Source organism: Sinohyriopsis cumingii, chromosome 4 (assembly GCF_028554795.1).
Source record: "Sinohyriopsis cumingii isolate HCF-2022 chromosome 4, ASM2855479v2, whole genome shotgun sequence".
NCBI classification, from domain to species: Eukaryota; Metazoa; Mollusca; class Bivalvia; order Unionida; family Unionidae; genus Sinohyriopsis; species Sinohyriopsis cumingii.
The window spans coordinates 119076685-119099758 of record NC_142964.1 but is presented as its reverse complement, the minus strand read 5'-3'; the positions used below and the strand labels follow the sequence as shown (position 1 = coordinate 119099758).

The 23074-nt window shown below is 35.2% G+C and overlaps 1 protein-coding gene across 1 annotated transcript in view; it reads left to right on the top strand.

The window, feature by feature from the left end:
- LOC149801986 (hillarin-like) overlaps positions 1-22875 on the top strand; it is a 53922-nt gene extending 31047 nt beyond the window's left edge. The window contains exons 2-8 of the mRNA XM_089956385.1: positions 2546-2659; positions 4548-4756; positions 6482-6690; positions 7225-8126; positions 9237-9404; positions 10513-10701; positions 20490-22875. Coding sequence (XP_089812511.1) covers positions 2549-2659; positions 4548-4756; positions 6482-6690; positions 7225-8126; positions 9237-9404; positions 10513-10701; positions 20490-20597 — 1896 coding nt within the window. The 5' untranslated portion in view covers positions 2546-2548 and the 3' untranslated portion in view covers positions 20598-22875. The remainder of the gene's footprint in view (positions 1-2545; positions 2660-4547; positions 4757-6481; positions 6691-7224; positions 8127-9236; positions 9405-10512; positions 10702-20489) is intronic.
- Positions 22876-23074: the final 199 nt, after the last annotated feature.

Genomic DNA, 23074 nt, shown 5'->3' with positions numbered 1-23074 from the left:
TTTGACTTTGACTTTGGTTTTGACTTTGGTTTTGGTTTTGGTTTTTCACCTGACTGCGCGGAGATAAATTTGAATTTCTTTGTACCACACCGCGTACACTTACCCGTAACCGCTGATCTATTATTTTTGTGGTAATAGTTGTTACTGTATCCGTCGGGGTACGCGTCCTGCACTTCACACAATATAAATCCATAGATATTTTATACAGCATGGATATAATTGATTTCTCAGCGACAAGAAAACGAGAACCTGTCAAGCACCATCCTGCGTTACCAAATTACATCAGAATGATAATAATAGGACCATTTGGAAGTGGAAAGACACAGTTGTTACTTAATCTTATAATGAGATGGTTAAAGTGGGATAAAGTGTATTTGGTAGCCCCGTCAGTTGATGATCAGCGATGTTATGATGTGCTCAAGGATTTTAATGAAAACGCGCGTATACTGGATGACGATGTTATCAAGTTTATAACCGATATTGATGAAGCACCATCAGTTGATTCCATAGACGGATTTATTAATAATTTGGTTGTATACGATGATGTGATGTTGGACAAACAATCAAATCCAGCTAGAATATTTTCTCGAGGTAGACATAAAAACACTGATGTCATTTATGTTACTCAACGATACACACAAATACCAAAAGTGATCAGAGATAACTGTAATATTTTAGTTGTGTTTAATGGAGTTGATATACACACGATTATAAATATTCATCAAACTTGGTGCAGCGGTGACATGGATATAATTAAATTTAAAAACTTCTTTTCACGAGCGCAAGCTACTCCACGTGGATTTATAACAATAGCACTACATGATCCCAGAACAAGATATCGTGTAGGTCTTGATAAAATATTTGGATAAATTAATAGCAGCAGAGAGGGTTGGGACCTCGATTAAGACGTAATTGCGTAAAGCGCGTGCATAATAAACTAGAAAAAATCACCAGCGACAATGTCGACGCTTTTTTGTTTTTCGATCGTTCGTAGGAAGGCTTATTTTCAACATTTGAACGCTTTTCGACTATTGGTCTGTTCACCCTCTCTGCTGCTATGGGTATTAAGTTTTGAGTGTTAACTACAACGGCGTGTCGGATAGTACATGTGGGGTCTTGGATAACTGTATGCGGTTAGCAAATACCGAGGTATTAGTCACTAAATGTGCGTGTTGGATATTACTTTTACTTTAAATATTGCATTTCCCTTTGTCCCTTTACATTTTTCAGCATGGAAATGAAAGTGGCAAATTTTCATTTTGCCCAATATTGCAAACTCGAATGGCATTATAAACGTTAATTATAAGCCTATTTTTCATAACTTTAGATATGTTTAATTCGATTTAAATTGGTGCAGTTCCGTAGACGTCGATGAGTGCCTATTTTTGGCCAAAGACGTTGAACTGACGTACTGATCGAACCGCTCTATTAAACGTATGGTATGTATTCTCCTTTGGATCCATAAAGTTCCAAAGAAATTGTTTATGCAGTCTGACTCACATATGTCTTAAAGTTATACTATCTTAAATGTGCTTCTTTAGAATTATAGCTCTTTGCGATTTAAAACAGAATCACAGTTAAGATTTCCATCAGATTTTATCTTGTGCATCATGAAAATAATTTTTTATGGTATAATCATATCTTTAGAAGTTCTTAAACGGGAAATACATGGATCTTTATCTTCAATGAAGATCTGCGAGTAAATATGCTGTTTTATTTTTATGCGATATGCTGTTACAATTTATTGATACAAATTTTACAGCCTGTGACATTGGCTCGAAATATACACAAAACAAGAGATGTAGCTTCACTTTAGCAGTCTACAGGTGCTTGCTAAATGTTTGTCACCTTACTGATCCGTATTGTTATGCTTACAGACCTCTACAGAAATTTAGAAATGTCATTTAATAATAATAATAATAATAATAATAATAATAACAACAACAACAACAATGATAATAACAGATTAAACATTGTAAATTTGTCATAATCATTTCTCAGCACTCTCCTGCACAATTGTCATGATAGACAGGGCATGTCGAGCAAACGATCTGCAGCTCACTTATTAACTGCCAGACTTCACCTTTACCTTTGTGCGGATATTGCCATTAGAATCATGTTAAAATGGGAATCAACAGCCTTTCCAGGATGAATGTAAGATGGTTTAAGTTTTACAACAACGAGGCATGTGATGTGCATACTTCATTTCAGGCGCATTTGTTGGTGTGATTTGTTTTGTGCCTTGTGGTATCGAAATTGAGAAACAAAATTGTTACTTGAAATAATTTTTGTTTGAGTGAAAGAATCGATGTAACACCATGGTACCATCGACATATGTAACGTACTTCAAGTAATCCAAAATCTGAGAAAAGCAAATATTTATCAGCAAAGAATATTATGATGCCGAATACTTGTAACTAAGTTCATGATTCGTCAACCCCAGTCCCGGATTTCGCATATGAAACACATTCGAAGGGGCTTATTCATTTTTACAAAGATTCAAGACGCAACACTTTATTAAAAAGCTATTTTATTGCAATTTTAGGAGATGGAAGAGACAAGCAGAAGGAACATGCCTGAAGTGCGGCCACCGCCAAATCGAAAGAAAGACATTTTTGACCCGGTGAAAATGCTCAAAGTGGATGACAGGGCAAAGGAGGTGCATGATTGCTAATTTAGCTAACTGCATAAGAACCATTAGTCCCAAAAAGAGAAACATTCTTGAATGTAACTGTCTCACGAAGTGTTATGACTTTAAATTTAGCTAAAGTGGTAATAAAGTTGAAGCTGCATGTGTCAGTCGGAGGGGGAAGGAGCGAGGGCAGGTGACGTGCTAAATCATCCTAATGTAAACGATTTGTACTGGTTTTAGGTTAAAAGAAGTTCTGATGCACGATAGTTTCTTTCTAGACCATTTTCCTTAGGGCTCATTGTTTCAGCCTAGTTTATTTTGTGGGAATTTCTGTCGGTAAAAGACGTTTCATAGCACAGAAAGCCTTACATAATATGTCTTATATAATGAATATGTGTTTGTATTCAGCATAGTCAGGTTGTTAATGAAGAAAACATTCTGGTAACAGTATATTTAATATTGTTATTGAAAGTCACCCATATCACTGTTTTTAGGTACAGAACTGTGGTTCAAATCGCAAAATGTATTGGCTAAAACAGAGGAAGGCTAGTCAGGCAACGAAATAATAAAATATTCATTTATCGATGAGATAAGGGTAGTTTTCTCTTGCCTAGAACGTTTGTTTCTCTGTACGAAAATCAAGTACATATATAGATCATGCAATCTTTTGGAATTTTATTACTAAATTATGCTAATCTGATAATCTGACAACATAAACGCAGTTTATTTATTTTATTTTTCAATTATATTTTTTATTAGTATTTACCTATCATTTGTATTTTTTTCCTGTCAGTAAAACATGCAATAATATTTGTTTACTCTTGCTTATTGTATTTAGTATTATTGGACATAAGTTGTGATTTCCCCTGAAACAGATGATGATTATCTCTAAAGGTTGGAAAACTGTTTTGAAATTAAGCTGTTACAAATTATCCAGGAACATACATACATACATACATACATACATACATACATACATACATACATACATACATACATACATCTTACATACATACATACATACATACATCAGTACCGTCCGCGATGGCCTTGAAATCTTTTCTAAGACATGCGTAAGTAAGAAGATATAAATAGATGCACAAATAATAAAGCCAGCAATTGAAGATTTGATACGTTCATGCTTGTCACTGTCACATATTGAGCTTTACATCAGATGAGTAAAGAAACAGAGAAAAATTATATTTACCACTGTTAAATCACATATAGCATGTTCCCAGATTCTCGTGCACAAACTATTATCAACTTCCTGACACATGTAGACCAGATTGCTCAGGCATCTTGATGCCGCAAACTCGTCAACCATTCCAGACAGTATACTGTAAAATTTAGAGAGCGAAGTCTGACACAGGACGAATCACCCAGTGCGTCAGATTTAAATATGTGTTTTAAAAGTTTGCTTTAGGAAAGAAGTTGAAAAACAAAGAGTTAACAATAACGATGCTGGTGATTCTGATACATTGGTTCTGATATTAAAGTTAAGCTGAGAGATGAAAAGAGTAGCATGCTTTCAAAGTAAGTAAAACTGAATCCGAGAAAAAGAACGATAATAAGAATAAATGTATTAATTAAGGTCACAAAAGGCTCTTGTAAGTGGGATAAATGCCTCATTTACTTTGTAGCAGAAGGAATAATCGGAGTAGCATCAGGCCTTAAAGATGCAATCCGTGTAGGGTTAATAATAAACAGCAACGAATAACATATTCTTTCATGCATCTATCTTTATTTCTCTCTGCTAATCGCAGAGACTGCGCCTTACTCCCATCTTTCCTACAACACTAATTAACAAGAAAATTAGAAAAATCTATTACATCTGTTTTTTGATAGATTTTGCACTGGAACTTATGTAACTTAATACTGACTTTTAGGCTGACGCAATCTTTTTATATGAAACCAGGCCCCGTTGGAAGTCGCCAGAACATTCCCCGGGTTGGTGAGGTACTTGACGGCTGGATTAATCAGTGATGTTCAGAAAGTGCGAGCTTTGTTTATGTGGATGGGATACCACCAACACCTCGCAAAGGTCAATGAAGACGCTTCTGAAGATAGTCCGATCAGTTGCTGGGAGCTTATGTCCTATAATGATATTTTTATTCGACTCTGCAAGTATGAAATCAATATGAATCAAACGTTTTAGTTCACCTGGTCCTAAACATTAACCATGTGAGCACATGATGTAACGCAGTGTCCATACTTCGTTAATGTATCCGTCAACAAATTACATTTGCAACTTAAACAGCTGAAAAATTCGTTTAAGTTTGGTAAGCAGCTTTATTTCAGCATAATGCCTTTTAAGTTGCATAATACCAATCGGATAATAAATACAGTTACTTAAAATACAAAACATTTAAACGCAATATCAAAAACCGCTCAGCAGACATTACACAAATTCGACAGAAGGGTTTCAAATTTGTACAAATAAAACCGATCCACCATCAAATATTATCACCGTTACTAAAACTGATAATGGGGAAAACAGTTTAAGTGACCTCTCAAGTACCAATCAACATATTTTTCATAAATTTTGACAGAGAGCTTTCTGATATATTGGACGATTATGTTCACACAAATGATGCTGATTAGACACTAAATATGGCTGCCGTTACTAACAACTAAAAATACATTAAACGACTTCTCAAAACGTGTTCAACAGAATCTGAGAAACTTTGTGAGAACTAATCCTAATACAACACCTTTTGAGTTTGGAGAAATGATGCCGATCCATTAATAAATATGACCTCTTTAACAAAAGTTTAAAAACGCAATAGTTAAAGAAAACCTGTATTTGACAGAAAACATAATGACATATTGACATAGCAAATTTATACACACATGTCTGTCCACCACCAGATATGAACGCCGTTATTAGAAGTAGATAAACCTTTGAAAAGATTGTTCTTAAAACGTCTTTAATATTTTCGAACCAGGTTTGAAAAATCTCGTTTTGGTCTGAAGGCCTTTTAAATTTATAAAAATGATGCAGATTCAACATAAAATATGGCTGCCATTACTACATCTGTAAAATTCATTAAACGACTTCGTTTCGAAAACCACTCAGTAGAGTTTTATAATTCGATGGAAATCATTTAGGCATAATGGCCTTTAATTATGTACAAATGATTCCAATCCTTCAAAGAATAGGACGGCTATAACAAAAAATGGAAACACATACAAATCGTCTAAAGAGAATTTGACAATCTTGGACAAAAGCGTCCAAACTGTGCGCCCTTTCAACAAAAGGTAAATAATGCATATATCTTATTAAATATGGAGGATGATAGCAAAAATAGAGAAACTTTGAAACCATTGTTTTCTTAAGATATGCAATGAACAGCAGAAGAAAGCAAAGTTCTTCCGAAGTCTCCTATTGATCCAGATTTCCTGGCTATCATCTCTTGCATTTTGCTATTATGCAGATGTCAGCTAGGTGGGAAACCTCAGGCCCAAATAGTCCTGTTTTCGTGTGTTGCTTTAGATCGTCAGAGAGTACATTTAATATAATTATTTCGTTCGAATATTTTAAGAGTAAAGGAAAACTATAACGGGATTGTGAGAGGCAGAGAAAGAGAGAGAGACTTTATATAGAGACGGACACATTTTCTGATTCCTATTGATAGCATAGAGTATTGAAGGTTTTTTTTATTAATTTGTTTCATTAATATTTTTTAAGTGTTTTGAGGAAATTTTGCCAATTTCTCGAATCATCAAAACTATGAAGAAAATAAATCTACGAGCAACTAACTTAGTGACAGTCTTTGTCAACTCATGGCTGTCGCATCTGAGCAGTTTTCTCTAATTCTGAGATAAATATAATATTGCTTCTTCTTTCAGGGAAGCAAATCTGCCTTGTGTTGTCATACGTGGTTTCGTCAAAGCAATGCGTTATGAAGTAGGTATGCCGGATGAAGAAATAAAACATTTCCAGGGAGAGTGGGTGGCCGTTTATGTTGCCAAAGGATGGCGCTTGATAGTTCCGCAATGGGCGTTTTCGGCTGTGGCAGGATTTACACAAGGAAATTGGATGGAGGTGGAACGTGACGGTAAAATCAACTTAGTCTAAGCTCTAAGAAGTAAGCAATATATTTACAGGTTATTAAATCAAGATACATTCATTAAAACGGAAATTATGAATATGTGCTGTACACAGCAAAAAAGAAGACACAAAATCGCAGGGTAGGAAATAATAACATGGTGAATTTATTGCGAACAATGAGTTTTACACTATCGCTTGACACATTTATGATGGGGAATTCAGAACATCTATTCACATAGAATGCAATGTTAATACGTTTGACGAAATTGTAAAGGTTAAAAGAGTTAGCGGGAATTTCATCGCGTATTTGTGCAAAATATAGTTTGAGGAAAACATAACCGACGAATATTTGCCCTTGCATTAAACGTGATATAGAATGGCTTCACATATAGTAGTTTTTATGCGTCTACCAAATCATTTAGGCAAGGGTTTGCAAAAAATAATCAAATTCATTAGCGGTCAAACTGCATTAAACTCATGAAACAATGTAATATGTTATTAAATAAATAGACCATATTTAAAATGCCTTTTCTATTTCTAGGTGAAGCAGTTTTCGAACGTGAAGGAAGCTTTGCTGGAGTAGAAATAACACAGTTAAATGACTATTACTTTTTGACAGACCCAGATCATCTCATTTTCGATTGCTTTCCCAAGGAACAAGAGTGGCAACTTCTTAAGGAACCATGGTCCTTCAAGAAATTTGCTGATGTTCCACTGTGCTATTTTCAATATTTTGAACAAGGAATGAACATATTGGGAAACTTCAGCGGAAGACTGAAGAGTGTGAATGGAAAATGTGAGATAAGGTTGGAAGGAAACCCAAGGATGTTTCTCGGGTACAAACTTTTCTACAACGAAAAGGAATCTGGAAAAGAATTGTCAAAGGATACAAAGCTTGACCGATATGTACTCTATAAGACAGAATCCGGAACCTTTGGATTTGAGATGCGTTTTGCTGAAACTGGAGTATATAAGTTACAGGTTCGCGGTGGCACAACAAAAGGAAATATTGAAGAGCTTTGTGAATTTAGAATACTATGCGATGAAACCATGAAAAATTGCCAACCACTTCCAATTAATCCTTCAATTGGATTTGGACCCAACTCTACCACAAAGGATGGGGGACTCCAGGCTGAATCACACATGCAAGCTGTTGTGAATTTCCGTAAAGAAAACGGTACAACGATTACATTTAAAATTCTGAAGCCTGTAAAGGTGCAGACCAGACTCTTCCATAATGAAATCTCGAGCGACGAGCTACAAAAATGTATCGACCAACAACCCTTGGCAAAGGAGAAACAAATAAAGATAAAGGTATTGCTTCCAAAGAGTGGGGAATATGGCTTACAAATCAACACTAGTGAAGATCACCTTGCCTCAGATGACTACAACAACGTTTGTAACTACCTTCTCACCAACGACAAGGAGGACACTGCACAACAGGTACCATGTAGTAATTGATGAACTACAATAATGCAAAGATCTACTCTTCATAAGAAATACTAGGAACGATACCAAAGCTTGTTCAGTCAAAAAATAAACCGGTGTCCGTACGTGCTTCAGGGTTTACATGTTCGCCATATAGATCGTATAGCTGACAGTTAACTAATACAAATGAACTGTACTTATTAAAGCCATTGTCGGTCTTTATGCTGTTACTACGTTCTTTTTAATGTGCACCTATACCATAACTTTTATTAAAATGAGGGGGCCCTGAGTGGCCGAGTGGTCTAAAGCGCTCTCCGTTACGGATCACTGCCATCTCACCTCTGTCTGCGTGGGTTCGAGTCCAAGGCTCGGCTAACGTTGGTACGTGGGAAAGCCTGCCGGTAGCTTCTCGTGGGTCGGTGGTTCTTCCCTGGGTTTTCCAGGGTTCTTCCTCCACCAGTTATACTGGCAGCCATGTATAGCCTATCTTGTACTGAAAAAATGGCGTTAAACCCTAGAACAACAACAACAACAAAATTAAAATGAAGTACAGACCGCATGTTACATACTACTTGATCAGACGCAGATGCAATTTATAAATATATTAAACGGAAGAGATATTACTACGTTCAACCATTTCGTTAGTACAGTTCTGATGGGTTGCTTCATGTTTCTCTAGAAAGGAAAGTCGTACAAGGGAAAATGATGCAACCAGCACTTATCACCATATGTTGCTAGCTCCTTTATCTCAAAGAAGTAAATCAATGAATTCCAGTTGATCTGAAGCAATGTATTTATCTGTCACTCTCTAAATCTCCATCAACTATGTCCAAATAATGTTTTGTTGTATTTTTCTAGTTTCTGGAGAAAACGATTTTATTTATTATCCAATAGAGATATGTCAGTGGCAATTGTGTTTAGTGCGACGACCGTGTTTTTTTGTTGTAATGGTTTTTGACAGTTTGTGCCATGTCCCCAAACATTTTGGGGACAAACAGTGCATTAGATACTTGTCGTAAAAAATGTGCTTGATCAGTATTTACCTATTAGGACTGGAAAATGACAATTATAGTTTCATTGTCAGGTACTTTCAGTCTACATTGATTCGTCGCAAATTCTTTCCAGGAAGTTAAAAAGAAGATGAGAGCATTGCGTGATGCCAAACAAAGAGTCGTGCAAATGGATCCAAAGAAAATTGAAGACATAGCAAAAGTAAAAGTTCCATCCAAAAAACTCCATGACATCATGATGGCTACCTTACTTATGATAGGAAAATGGGAAGGTTTCATCAAGGCAAGCACTATATTCAAACTATATTTCCATTGGTGCTGATAGAAATATTACCATTGATTTTCACACTCATCTCCAGTCAAGATTTGGCACAAAACTACTAACCCAATGTTGATTAACACAATGGTTATCCCATATTTATTTATTTGCTAACCACAGGAGTATATAGAGTGGATTGATCTGAATTGTCCAATTTTAAATTAGTACATTAATAACTAACAATGCACATTCTCACGGTTTATTAGTTATCGGCAGAAGTTTGTGTTGCTCTAATTAGTTAGTTGTAGGTCCTTAAGTTATCAGCGACACAAGTTAACCGTCAATGTGAATATGCCTTATTGCCGTCTTTATATTATGTACTCTTCTCTTATTTATACCTTGAGTGTATAGATTGTAATTGATGATGCTCATAATAATATATTTTCTTGCCAGTAAAGACTGCATGAACAAAGCCAGTGCATAATATTCTTACCATCAAGGCCTTATCTTATAGATGATAATAGGTTTGTATAAAGTGAATTAAACTTAATTTCAGCACATTAATTTCTTGCTGTGTACTCCCTATGGCTTATTAGTCACTGACACAAGTTTATGTTGCTCGGATTAGCTAAGCGTAGTTCCTTAATATCATGGTCTTCTGCTTAGTTTGCATTCCTCTTTAATATTTTCTTCTTGCGCAATTTTTCTTATCCAATATAATAATAGGAATAGTTTGAAGTTTCTCTACGATTTAAAGTTCTAAAATATTTATTCGCGTTGATATAGACTGTTATTAAGAATTATTTACAAACAAATTTTGAATGTTTGTATGAAAATCTTCATGAGAATAGTTATAATAATGCTAATAATACTAAAGCTAATAATAATAATAATAATAATAATGAATTATTATTATTATTATTATTATTATTATTATTATTATTATTATTATTAACTTATCTAACGTGACTTTATTTTATATGGTACATCTCATCTTCTGTACTTTCATCAAAAGCAATTTTTATCGACTATGATTTTGCAGACCACGAATACCTAATTAAAATGGATTGATGATGAGCCAGTTCAGGGATAGGTCAAAGTAAAGAGCTCTTTCTATACATTTTTTTTTCAGGACTGGACGAAAGTCTGCAAAACGCTAGAAATTACAGGAAAGCATTCTGTTCAGGGCCGTGTGAAAAGTTTTCGTGTGAAAAATGCTGACATAGAAATGTGTAAGAAAGCTAGATCTATCTGTGGGGACTACTTTGATGACGAAAATGCCAGTGATGATGCAGATGCGAAAGATATATTCTGTGACTGGGTTAGTATAGAGCATTCGTGTTAATGGTTTACTTCTAGCGTACAAATCATATAAGTAACATTACAATTGTTAAGCGCAAGACTGTGACTTTAAAAAACGAACTGAAAATGTCAACATTTTGAACAAATCATATCAAGTTTAAATTTTGTCAGTTACTCTCCAAATTGTTGGTAAACAAAAGTTCGACTGATCAACAGCAAGTATGATAACCCCACCCACCAGTATTATAGGCAGTCAAGATAGGTAAAATTGGTCAGTAGGATTACAAGAGAAATGAACATAGGCGGCCATCTTATTATATCTTGCATGGGTAAAAGAGAAATTTAATGTTAGTCTGTGTGATTATTATTGTGGATCGGTAGAGGTACAAGGGAAATGTTGTTAGTAGCTTAAATGGTAATGAGAGTAGTAATGTTAGAAATGATCATTGGTGTATCATTAATATATTCCTATAGGTACTAGCGGAATTTAACATTAATCTATAGGACTTACATTGTGGGTATGTATGGGTACAGGATTAAAATAATTTTAAAAAGTCACATGAGATTTCATTCTGAATCTACGCATTTGGTTTACAAAAATGACACCAAGGATACAATGGGAATGGTAATGTTATTGAAAAAACCGTACCTGTTAACCAATATGCTGTCTGACTGACCCACTTATCTACTCGCTTACTCATTAATACCTACACATACTAACCAATACGTCGTTTTGACTGACCAGCACCTTCACTTGCTCGCGCAAAAAGGGAAGGATATGAAAGAAAATGGATTTAAGAGAAGTGAAACCACTTTTAAGCAAAAGCAAATAAATTTTCCCAACTATCTCGTATAACTTCCGTATAATTTCCTTATAAACAAAGCTGCCAGACATGACGCCATCATAATCAATTAACCTTGGTAGTGAAATGTTAGGAGATGCGAGTTTAGGAATATACACAAACCATACACCCAAAGATGCCAGTTTGCTTTCACACAGATTACAACAGAGTGGAGAGGGATTTAAGTTTTAATTGTGAAAGACATACCAAAATTTAAACAAAGAGAAAGATAAGTAAATATTGGTAATATTGGAGAAGTGTTTATATTTCTGAAAGACCTGAGTGGCCATGAAGGGCTCATTGGTAATAACAATGGAAAGGGTTGTTTATTGCTTGTATTTTATGTTTGTTTCGGCTACATCTGCTTTAAGTGGCAATATTTCATGGACCGCTATTCCTGCTTATTAGGCTCTTCTGAACTTTGATCCTGCGTTTGTAGCACTTTTCCTCTTTTTTCGTGTCCTCTTCCTTTTGTCCTCATCCCCAACCCTCTTTATATATTTCTCCTCCTCCATCACCTCTCTTATTAATTACATAGATGTTGTAATCTATTTCTTTCTTTCGTCCTAGCAGTTGCAATCATTTTCTTTCTTAAGTTGACCTGGTGTAAGAGGTTTTGTACCCTTTCATAACATCGGCCACTTTACCACTTTATAGTGCTATGCCATCTTGAACAATTGACGATCAATGCCACAGAAGACGCAAACGCTCTCTATATATATATATACTGATAGACAATTACTCAAGACAATATTTATGGTGAAGGATTTTAAAGTGTTTTTTAAGATAAAGACTCAATAATATACACAAATAAAACAGAGAATTTTGGCAATAGTTTGTATAGTATCCACGATTCTGAGATAACTGAATGACCCTGAAAAGGGCTATTTTTCTAGTCACACTTTCTGTAAGTGGTCACACCTCTCTGCAGGTGCTCTTCAGGTTAGAAATCCTTTGTTTTCTACGCCAAGGGTCAGCACAGATGGAGAGGGAAACCTTAGCTGATTAGCGTCACTTTCCAAATCCCATTTGTCATGGGGGGGGGGGGGCTCCAGATCTTCATGGTGTCCCCATATATTTTCTCTCTTTCCACTTGGTCCTGTCAAATTGGTGACATCGAGGTTTATATAGCTGATTTGAAATGGTCCCCTCCTCTTGATAGTTCTCTTGCTGGGAAGCAATTTGGTATATCCTCCACTTGGTCTAAACAGTCCCGAACATAATCAAAATTAACTTAGATCTCTCTTAGTCTTCCAGTTACACATCATTTTTCTTCTGCACAAGATCGACGATGAATGGAAATAGTTGAGAATCCGAAGTGAAAGAAAACACCTCCCTTATAAATTCAGAGAGAGAGAGAGAGAGAGAGAGAGAGAGAGAGAGAGAGAGAGAGAGAGGCGGGGAGGAAGAGAACCATAACATATATTTTATCAAGTCAATCATCAATTTTAACCATCGATATTATTTAATAAACCGCTTTAACTCGATTATGAACTAATGAAGAACACTGCCTAAAGCCGGTCATTAACATGTACTAACAAATACCAAAATGCAGAAAATGCAGAAAATGTTAAATATGAAATTATTTCCAAGGTTAACAACGTTGTGAAGTAAGATTGGACATGCAATTGCCTGGTACAGGGTGAATTGTTTTAACCATGATGAACCAAGGATTTCTGTTTTCGTACAGTTTCCAGAGAAACCGCGTCCAAACCAAGTCAGTATGCTCTATGGGGAATCCAAAGGTAGTTAGGAAATGGTCACTCAAGCCTTTATAACACTCTTTCAAGATCTTCTGTTCTGGGATAATTGTCTATTCTTATTGTTACACTTCCAGCTCTTTCTTATTGACTGATCATCAAACATTTGTAGTGTTGTGCTTGACTAGAATGATAAATTTGACAACCAAAACCAAAGGAGACAAAGTGTTATTCTTATGCTAGACATCATGACTGTTCTTTTCCCTTCTTATTCTCCACTCAGTGTCTGTTACCGTTGTAGTTTATTATCTGGATGGAAAACAACATGCTAATGCCAATGACGTCTGTAATCACTTCTTTCAGATATTTATTTCAGAAGTATTGACAAATTTGGCATACAATATAACGTTCAATTTTAATTCAAGTGCAAGTGCAAACTGAAGTTCCATTCATAGTTGATCTGTATTTATAGATTATATATGTTCCTCCTCGGCATTACCTTTATCTGGAGGGAACTAAAAACTCCACAAATCACACCCTTCTGCATAATCTTCATTAGTATCGTTGGTTTCAAATTCTCGTGTTGCTTCAAAAAGAGTCAAATTAGAGCTCGTGAATTTCACTGGAAATATTGGGCTCAAAGTGTCTGATGCACAACATCTGACCGTCCCGGGTGTCGTCTATATTCGACACGTTGAAGTGTTGGAAGTATAAATGATTTTTCATTCATAGTTCCGTTGAGAGCAACATTCCTGACGATGCAAATGAACCCACGTTTAATCAGCTGATTTTGGAAGACATAACTTGATTGATGTCGTTTCCGATTTTAGGTAAGACATACTCATATTGTAATTAGAATCTGACTTGTTAATTTTGTATTCGTAAGAAACGGGCATTAAATTGAACACGGTACTAATTCTCTTCAGTCTCAGACGTACATACACATCATTCACTAAATATCTTTCTTGCAACCACATGTGTAAATGTAAACTATGCATCATTTCCAAACATCGCATCGCATTTTTATATCCTTTTGGTTTTCGTTAAATTTAACATTATTAAGAGCACCAGAAGCGCTAATCAAGTCGTTTTTGAAGGCCTAAAATGAGTTAGGTTTCTACAACACTGATGCATCGAGTTGTGTGTACTTGGCTTCTTTTCCGTACGTTAAGAAATGTTTCGATCTAAGCTCGATACGAGAAAGTGTCCATGATACTTATAACATGGTTTTATTCAAGTACAAATCAATTTCGCTGAACAAAGAATGCACACAGATGTTCAGGGAACTATTATGACATCAGCACTTAGATTGGTTTGTCCGTTGTAAGAACTTTGACTTTATGAATAAGAAACAAATAACAAGATCGATATAATTTTCGGTTGGTCATTTGATTTCAAACTCGATATGATCTGAATTGGTGTAAGATGAAACAGTTGAAATTCTGTCCACTGGGATTCTTGCATAGACATCATCGTTGGTGTCATGTCAAATAGATCGATTTCAACATATGCAATGATATTATCTCGTGCCACCCATGTAATTAGTATGTGATATTTATGATCCACAGCTACAGACAGCTGGTAAAAGAAGGATAGGTATAGTTAACTCCATACCGCCTGCCTAAGGATCCATCAAAAACATTCATATCCTGCAGAACCGTTAGGCCATAACGTTTGGTCCCTCTCGTGGAAGAAAACAGTATCGTACCCCAGTCTGCGTCGCCATTACCATTGACGCAATATCCTAGTTACGCTCTCAACTGATTACGAATGAACCCTGTAACACCCTAAATTATAATCCATGAGCCAAATGATACACGAGACAAGTAAAAGTGCGAATACAATGAAATAAATTATGCATTCGTGCACACAAAATAACTTTGATGCGTATTAAATTATTTCAACACAACAAATGTGCGAAATCGTTATTATAATAAGAACGTGTGTACATGAATCGGTCTCCAACAAGAATATTCGCATTGGATTATAAAACGCGAACTTTTCTGACTATTTAATGCGTACGACATATGAGTTCTGTTGTAAAATGTCTTATATTCTATCTGATAGTATGGCTTTATTGACATAAGTATAACAGAGAATAAGAAAATAATAGTATTCATTTATACATACCACTACAGCTGAATATTGCTTCCATAAATGCCACTGTTTCATGTCGAGACTCATCTGTGATACTTAGAAATTTAACATCATAAGTAAAATGATCGTGGTCAAAATCTGCAGCAATAGACCTCACGGTAAACAATTTTCTCGTTGTCGACGCTTTGTGCATGCACATTGAAAGAACAGAAATCAGTAATCGAAATTGCACAGGCTTATTATATACACAATATATAAACCATACAAATTTGTCAGAAAAGATGATTTGTGTTTCATAAACACGTTGTACATACGATATTCACTATGCTTGCTGTTTTTGTAGTTCTTGGGAGAATGAAATCGGAGAAGGTACTTAACGGCGTGTTAGTGTCATTTACCTTTTGTACTCCTTTTCATGATCGATGTCTTGTGAAGCTGCAATTCAATAATCGAATATATATCCGTGTCTATATTTCTTGGATCATTTTGGGATTTAATTCGCAATATCGGAAGTTCTTTTTTCTCATTTTCACTTTGTATTCTATGGAAATAAATTATATGTTAAATTTCGCAAAGCTTGTTGTCTTCACTCTTTTCTGTTACTTATTTTAAGAGCATATACTCGTAACAACGTGCATATTGTCCAAATCGCTGTTTCCATATTTTATAAAAAAGCACACTTTTAGTGACAGTAAAACAACACTCACCGTATTTATGATTTCTTAAGGTACAGTTTGAATGATTTGTTTTCGCATCGGAGGACAGTATTTGCTGATAGGACATCGCAGTGACTTGATAATCAATACTGTGAAGCCTGTTTTCCATTCCTGATTGACATCTTTCGAAGTCGATGATGGTGTGAACATTAAGAGGAAGACATTTTTATTCAGAGGAACAAAAGTGAGTCTTGTCCGGCGTTTATATCGTCTCGTCTGATTGTCAAGGAGCAGTATCGACGTGTCTGTACGCACTACTGAATGACGAGGCGTTTGTCCATTCAGTGTATTTTGTAACATATCTGTTCTGTCTTGCACTTCATTCTTAGGGACTGCCACATTTTGTCTGCTGGAGAAGCAACTGGTGCAGCAAGATGACCACGTCAACAGAGAATTACAAGTCTATTTAGAGATGGGTTGTCATTGGATGAGGATATACTTGTCTTAAATGAGCTTTGGCTGACATCATGAGTAGCCGATGAGTAGACGATAAGGGGATTATAGTCAAAGACATCATTAGTACGTATTCAATCTGGCAGTAGTACCTCTCATTCTTGAAGGAGGTTTCATTCTCTTTGCGGGGAGTCTTCATTGGACAAGATGATCAGTGTGAACCCTGTACAAGTCTTATTGTTTTTGTTTCTTAGATTGGTTTTGTTTTTTAACCAACGGTATAATAACCCATTATCCAAGTGAATGAAAAATTACACCGCCTGGAGATACAATTCCACTTGATTTGAAGATGATTTGCCTTTTGATTTTAATGTGGTGTTTTGAAGCAACCAATTGTGTTAAAGTTACTTTATGTTGTTGTTTTCTTCAAAAGTAACGTGGTGTTTATTTGGAATGTCACTCCATCCTAATAACAATTGTCGTGCTGTCAAAGGAAACCCTCGTAGCAGTTATTTGGAACTGTTTTCCAACAGATGTTAATGTGTTATGTTTAATACGGTTACATGAAAGGAGTGAATAGTATTTTGATAGGCTTTATTACACTTTGAGTGAAGCGAGCAAGGCAACTTTTAAGTGACTGGACCTACTTCATGACACCATTAGTGAAACGAACTGATACAAGATTTCAAGTAGTCGTGACAGGCAGGTTCTACATCGAGCATTTTGGTTTAGTTTTGTGGTGTTACAAGGTGGTAACGATATATATATATATATATATATATATATATATATATATATATATATATATATATATATATATATATATATATATATATATATATATATATATATATATATATATATATATATATGTGTGTGTGTGTGTGTGTGTGTGTGTGTGTGTGTACGTGTGTGTGCGTGTGGGTGGGTGTGTGTAGTGGAGGAAGACGAATGATAGCACCCATAAAGAACCACTGAAAGTAGGGAAACTACTGCCAGGCTGTCTCACATATCCACGTTGGTGAAACCGAAACTAGAACTCAAGCGAACAGAGGTAGGATGTGTAAGTTATCTGTAAAGTCAAGCACCTCTCGACTCAAGTCAGACACGATCTCATTATTTTCGCGAGGAATCCATTGTACAAACGTAAAGTATTCTTAGAGTAACATGTAAGCAGATTGTCAAATTTTGTAGAATAAAAGGATAAGCTGTTGAAGACGATGGGACAAAAGGTATTTGTGTTTGACAGCACATTTGAGAAGTTGGGGAACGCCTGTCCCACTGGGTTCAGATATAAACATTCTATAATGATAGTGAAGATACAGAGCTACCCAATTTGCTCAATCTGACATTTGTTAAATCACTTTGAGAATGAAAGCTGCAACCTTATCTCTCGAGTCGTTTGACAACTCTAAAACAGTCACCAGGAACGTAAAACATTTTATACTTGTTTGAAATTTTAATGCTACAAAAAATTCCATTTATGAAAAGCTAAGGTTTTTCTTTTTTTATTCATAAGTCATAAATCTTTGGCATAGTCAGCAACATTTTGTTTTCGAATGTTAACTCCAAGACTTAAATGGTGTCACCGATATTTGCCAAAGTAATTTGATGTAACATGGTCGACGTAAGTCGTGGCATGGTAAGTCTTATAGCGTTTTCACAGATGAATCCTAACATGCATTGGCACAAAATCTTTCTTGCATCCTATGACACACCCTTTTCAATAAGTTTTTATATAACATTCGATTGCAAATGCTTATTTATTTTATGGTGTGTTTGTGTCACACGTGTCCTTTTCAAAGTCGATATGGTGAACGTCTGCCAACGCTCCGGTCGTAGTCGCATGGCGTCTGGTAAAGGTGTGATCGTTTGATGACGATACAAATTTGATTTGATACGTCTCAGTCCCTATATATAAGTACCACCTAACTGAGAGAAAACACTGATTCAGCTTCAGTCTCTGAAGATGGACGAAGCACAATAAGTCCTGCTACTGTCATTCAAAAAATACAATTGCAACAAGACTTCTGTGGAAACTCCATTCTAAAGGTTAAGATACCTGATATGTCTTTCAGTAGAAAGTACACTGGAATATGGAACGTCTAAAACGTCCAATAAAAGAAATCTCAAAGACATGAGTAACTAGATACAGTTAAAGTTAAAAGAAAGTGATAATGCCTATTATAAATGTCAAGGAAAAGAGCATTTTTTTAAGAGCATCTCAAAATGTGAGAAAAGAAATGAGAACGGGCAAGATTCTAGAAGAAAAAGAGCCCGTTCCAGCTAAATGAATTCTGACACAAAACAAGTAAAAGAAACAGCAAAATAAGAAAAGGATTTTTAGTGAAGACATCCAAAAATGAAGAGAAAAAAAACGGAAAAGAAGGACCTTTGTGGTGTTTTTTAATATACATTTTATATTGTGATCTTGATTCAACGAAAATGTAACGAAAACGCAAGTGCATCAATATATTGTTGGTTTTTCTCCTTCAGTATGTATAAGGTATTCCAAGATAGACACATACATTTTATACTGGACTAAGTTTTTTTATTATTATTTTGGAAATTATCTGATTAGTATCTCTTTCTGAGATATGCGTGTGCTTGTCAGGGGCTGTTAGGTTTTAAAGAAATAAAAAGCGTGAAAACATCAGCTGTAGCTGCACTTAAAGCTTTCCCACGTCTACGTACAAATGATGCTGCTGATGTAATGGTATAAGTGATTGTTGCCACTGTTGGTGTCTCAGTGGCGACCATTCACGGAGTTATGGAGGGGTTAGAACTCTTCAAGTGTGAAAGTCTAGTGTTATTAGGCTTTGCTAAAGCAGCTTCATATATTTCTTTCAGATGTTTTAAAGCCAAAATGACTTGCAACAAACTGGCTGTCTGATTCCACTCCCTTTCTTCTATTCACTTTTCAAACTTTTCATCTTTTCTCGTTGCTTTCTCCCATCCTCTTCATCTTGTCGTTTTTAAACAAATAGAAGTTATTCTTTTGGACGTTGTACATGTCTCAAACTCGGTTGGCAATGACTCAGAAGGAGGTGAACGTGTGATCTTTAATAATTCATACGACGTTACGATATCTCTATAATCAAAATCTAAATTCAGGGCATTCTCCTCTGGAACAATGCTCGCTAGCATATTTAGTTACGAGCCCCATCGATACTTCTTAGGGCTAACCTGTTCTTTTAGAAACATATGTATACTACTCAACCACTGCATATATTTATATTTGTTTCTAATGTTTTGAATGTCTTTCACAACCAAAATGTAAACCTCCTCTCCTATCTTTTATTTTGTGTGTAATATTACATACAAATACTTGTATGCATAGTGTATGCATATTCCTACCCGTTTCTTTCATTGTTTTTAAACTGCTACGGTTAAAGGGATAACAAGGGTATGGTCGGAAAGTTATATTTTGGATAGGTTTAGTAAAGGAACTTTTAGTTTTATTTACAATGGGTTTCCCTTCTAGTTACATCCTGCCTCTGCGTGAGTATGTGTAGGTGTTGGTCAGCATATTGGTTAGTAATTATGGTTATTGGTTAATAGCGTTGGTTTGTAGATGGGTTGATGCTGGTATCTCAGACATCATGTTGGTTAGTAAGTATAGGTTGTGGTCAAATATCAATTGTACATATGGTGTCATTTTGGTGGAAAAGGTCACAAACAGTATATGTAGAAAGGGAAATCTCGTGTTAATGTTTTATGTTACCATATCCTTTATCCCCATATGGACCTATAGCGTGAATCTTATGGTTAAACTTATGGACATTTTCAACATTTTCATTTAGCCGATGGACATTTTTAAAATTACGTTTTGCCATCTACTTATATCGACCCACAATACTAATTTTAAATTCCCTTATACACATTCCAATCCTATGTGATGGACTAATGTTAAATTATCTTATACACATTCCAATCCTAAACCATTATGGCAGTTTAATGCTAATTGTTAAATGAATATTCACCCAAGAAAGAAAACATTACCACCGCCAGCTTCAGATGGATTATTTACACTGCAGAATTATTTTTCTTTTGGAATAGATTCAGAAAGCTGTGGTCGCAAAGGAGATCGTTACAGAACTAGAGGACTACCTCCCCCCGGGAACAGATTATGACGACGATATTTTCATTAGTTCAGATGAGGCTTGAACAATTTGAACATTATATATATATATATATATATATATATATATATATATATATATATATATATATATATATATATATATATATATATATATATATATATATATCTGCGTGTGTTTGCACAAACCCCCGATCTTGACTATTAACCCCTGCCATAGGATAAATGGTATTATTATATCAATGTCGTTATGCAAGTTTTACTACAAGAATCATCAACAATAATTGCAACATTGCAACATTTTCTTCACAGGTGTAGGAATGCTTAAATGTCAAGATGACACAAACGTCTATTTACATGCTCTAAGATCTGTTTCAAATATTCAATAACCTTTAATCTTCACATAAAAATCGTTTTGGGGATAGGATGTAATCGTTATGTATGGGTATTGGAATCAAATGACAAGACTATAATAGGTCCCTATGCCCATATATATGAGATAAAAACATCACCAGCTACTTATAGCTGGTTTATCAGAGTCATGAAGGTATTAACTTTTCAGGGTACACTTGAATAATTGATGAGTCTACAGTTGAATGATAAATGAATCTACACTTTAATGATTAAGGAGTCCACATCTGAATGATTAATGAATCTTCATCTGAATGATATATGAATCTTCGTTTGAATGATTAAGGAGTCTATATCTGAATGCTTAAGGAATCTTCACTTGAATGATTAAGGAATCTACATCTGAATGATTAATGAATCTTTATCTGAATGATTAAGGAGTCTACATCTGAATGATTAAGGTGTTTACATTTGAATGATATATGAATCTACGCTTGAATGATTAAGGACTCTACATCTGAATGATACATGTATCTTCGTTTGAATGATTAAGAAGTCTACATCTGAATGATTAATGAATCTACGTCTGAATGATTAAGGACTCTACATCTGAATGATTAATGAATCTGCACTTTAATGATTAAGGAGTCTACATCTGAATTATTAATGAATCTTCACCTTTTCTATGGGACACTGTTAAAATCCCTACATATTATGGTCAACACCTAAAGATGCATATTGTAACTATTTTTGGGGTGCTTTCGTTGCATTTGTAAGAGTTATTGCCCTCTTTGGACATACATCTGGATTGTGTATGACATAATTGTGTGAATTAGATTCTTGTAGGTTGTAGTGGATTGCTGTAACTTTATTGTTTACTGTTCACTTTTAGACAATATTCTTGTGCACCAGTTTTCACGTTCACATATTTTTACAAGAACTAAGCCATTTGTATTACTATAGTCTCATATCAATCATTTGGTAGGGTGAAATGCAAGAGAGACGATATTTTCAACATATTTCATTTTAGGTACGTTTTTGATTAACGTATTTCTTTTTCTCTTTTTTTCCCTTTCTAGTTGCCGGTGTAGGTTTGGACCCGTAAGGCACACTTTCAGAAAACCCCACATAGATACGTGTTCTGTTCTTGTCAAGTTAGGACCCTATTTTGTATTAGGACGACAATATGATTATCAGCCACTCACCATGTTAGTCTAAACAAAATACGAAAACAAATTTGTTGAAGCAACAGCGCCTATTTCATTATTGATTACCTGTCGAGGACCTATTATTGAATCATCATCGTCGTCATACAAAATAGGGTTGCCTGAGGAACGCCCCATTACAGACAACTATTGCTGTTTTTACTATATTTTTTTTTCACAAAAAAATTAGAGTGCTTTGCACTCCAATATACCTAATATTCACATACAATTTACTGTGATAACCAATCCCAGAAATCCACTTTCCTAAAGTCAGCATTATACATTTTATATCCTAACGCAAATGTATTGATCCCATCAAAGCAGGTCAACACGTCTGACTGTTAAATGCATATGCGCTATTGATAACTCGCTGAGATATACAGGTAATACAAAAATCCATAATTATATATTTCACAACACACGCTCTAAAGAGTACCTGCTACATTAAAAATAAAAATAAAATGCTAGAATACTTGATAAAATAATTATACAATCTAAATGCGTGTGTATGTTTAATGTCTGTTTGATATAGTTATATATTTAAATGTGATCTGTATATCTGTAAAAGTTCAGTGTCCGTGTGGTTAAGGCGTACAGACAGACAAACGTTCGAAATGACGTATACTAGGTCATCAATTGTATAATATCTGAAACATCGACAAACCTGGGTAAGGACCTCTAGCGCTAATAATTACGGAAATACGAGTACTTGTTTGTGGTAAATTCAGGATAAAGTGTAAATTGCCGAGAAGTACTAACATGACCACTTATTATATCATACAGCGTAGTCCGTGTTGAATTATCATTTGATCCTTAGAATCGAAAGCTATCAATATTTCTGAGATTAGCATTTAGTCGACCTCGTAATTCAAATTTCCATATTGCAACAGCCGCTGGGCACTGTATTTTTAACCGCGAGTTTCATGTTTCTCCATCTGTGTTCCACTCAGATAGAGGACTGTTAAACGCAAACGCATAACGTGGAT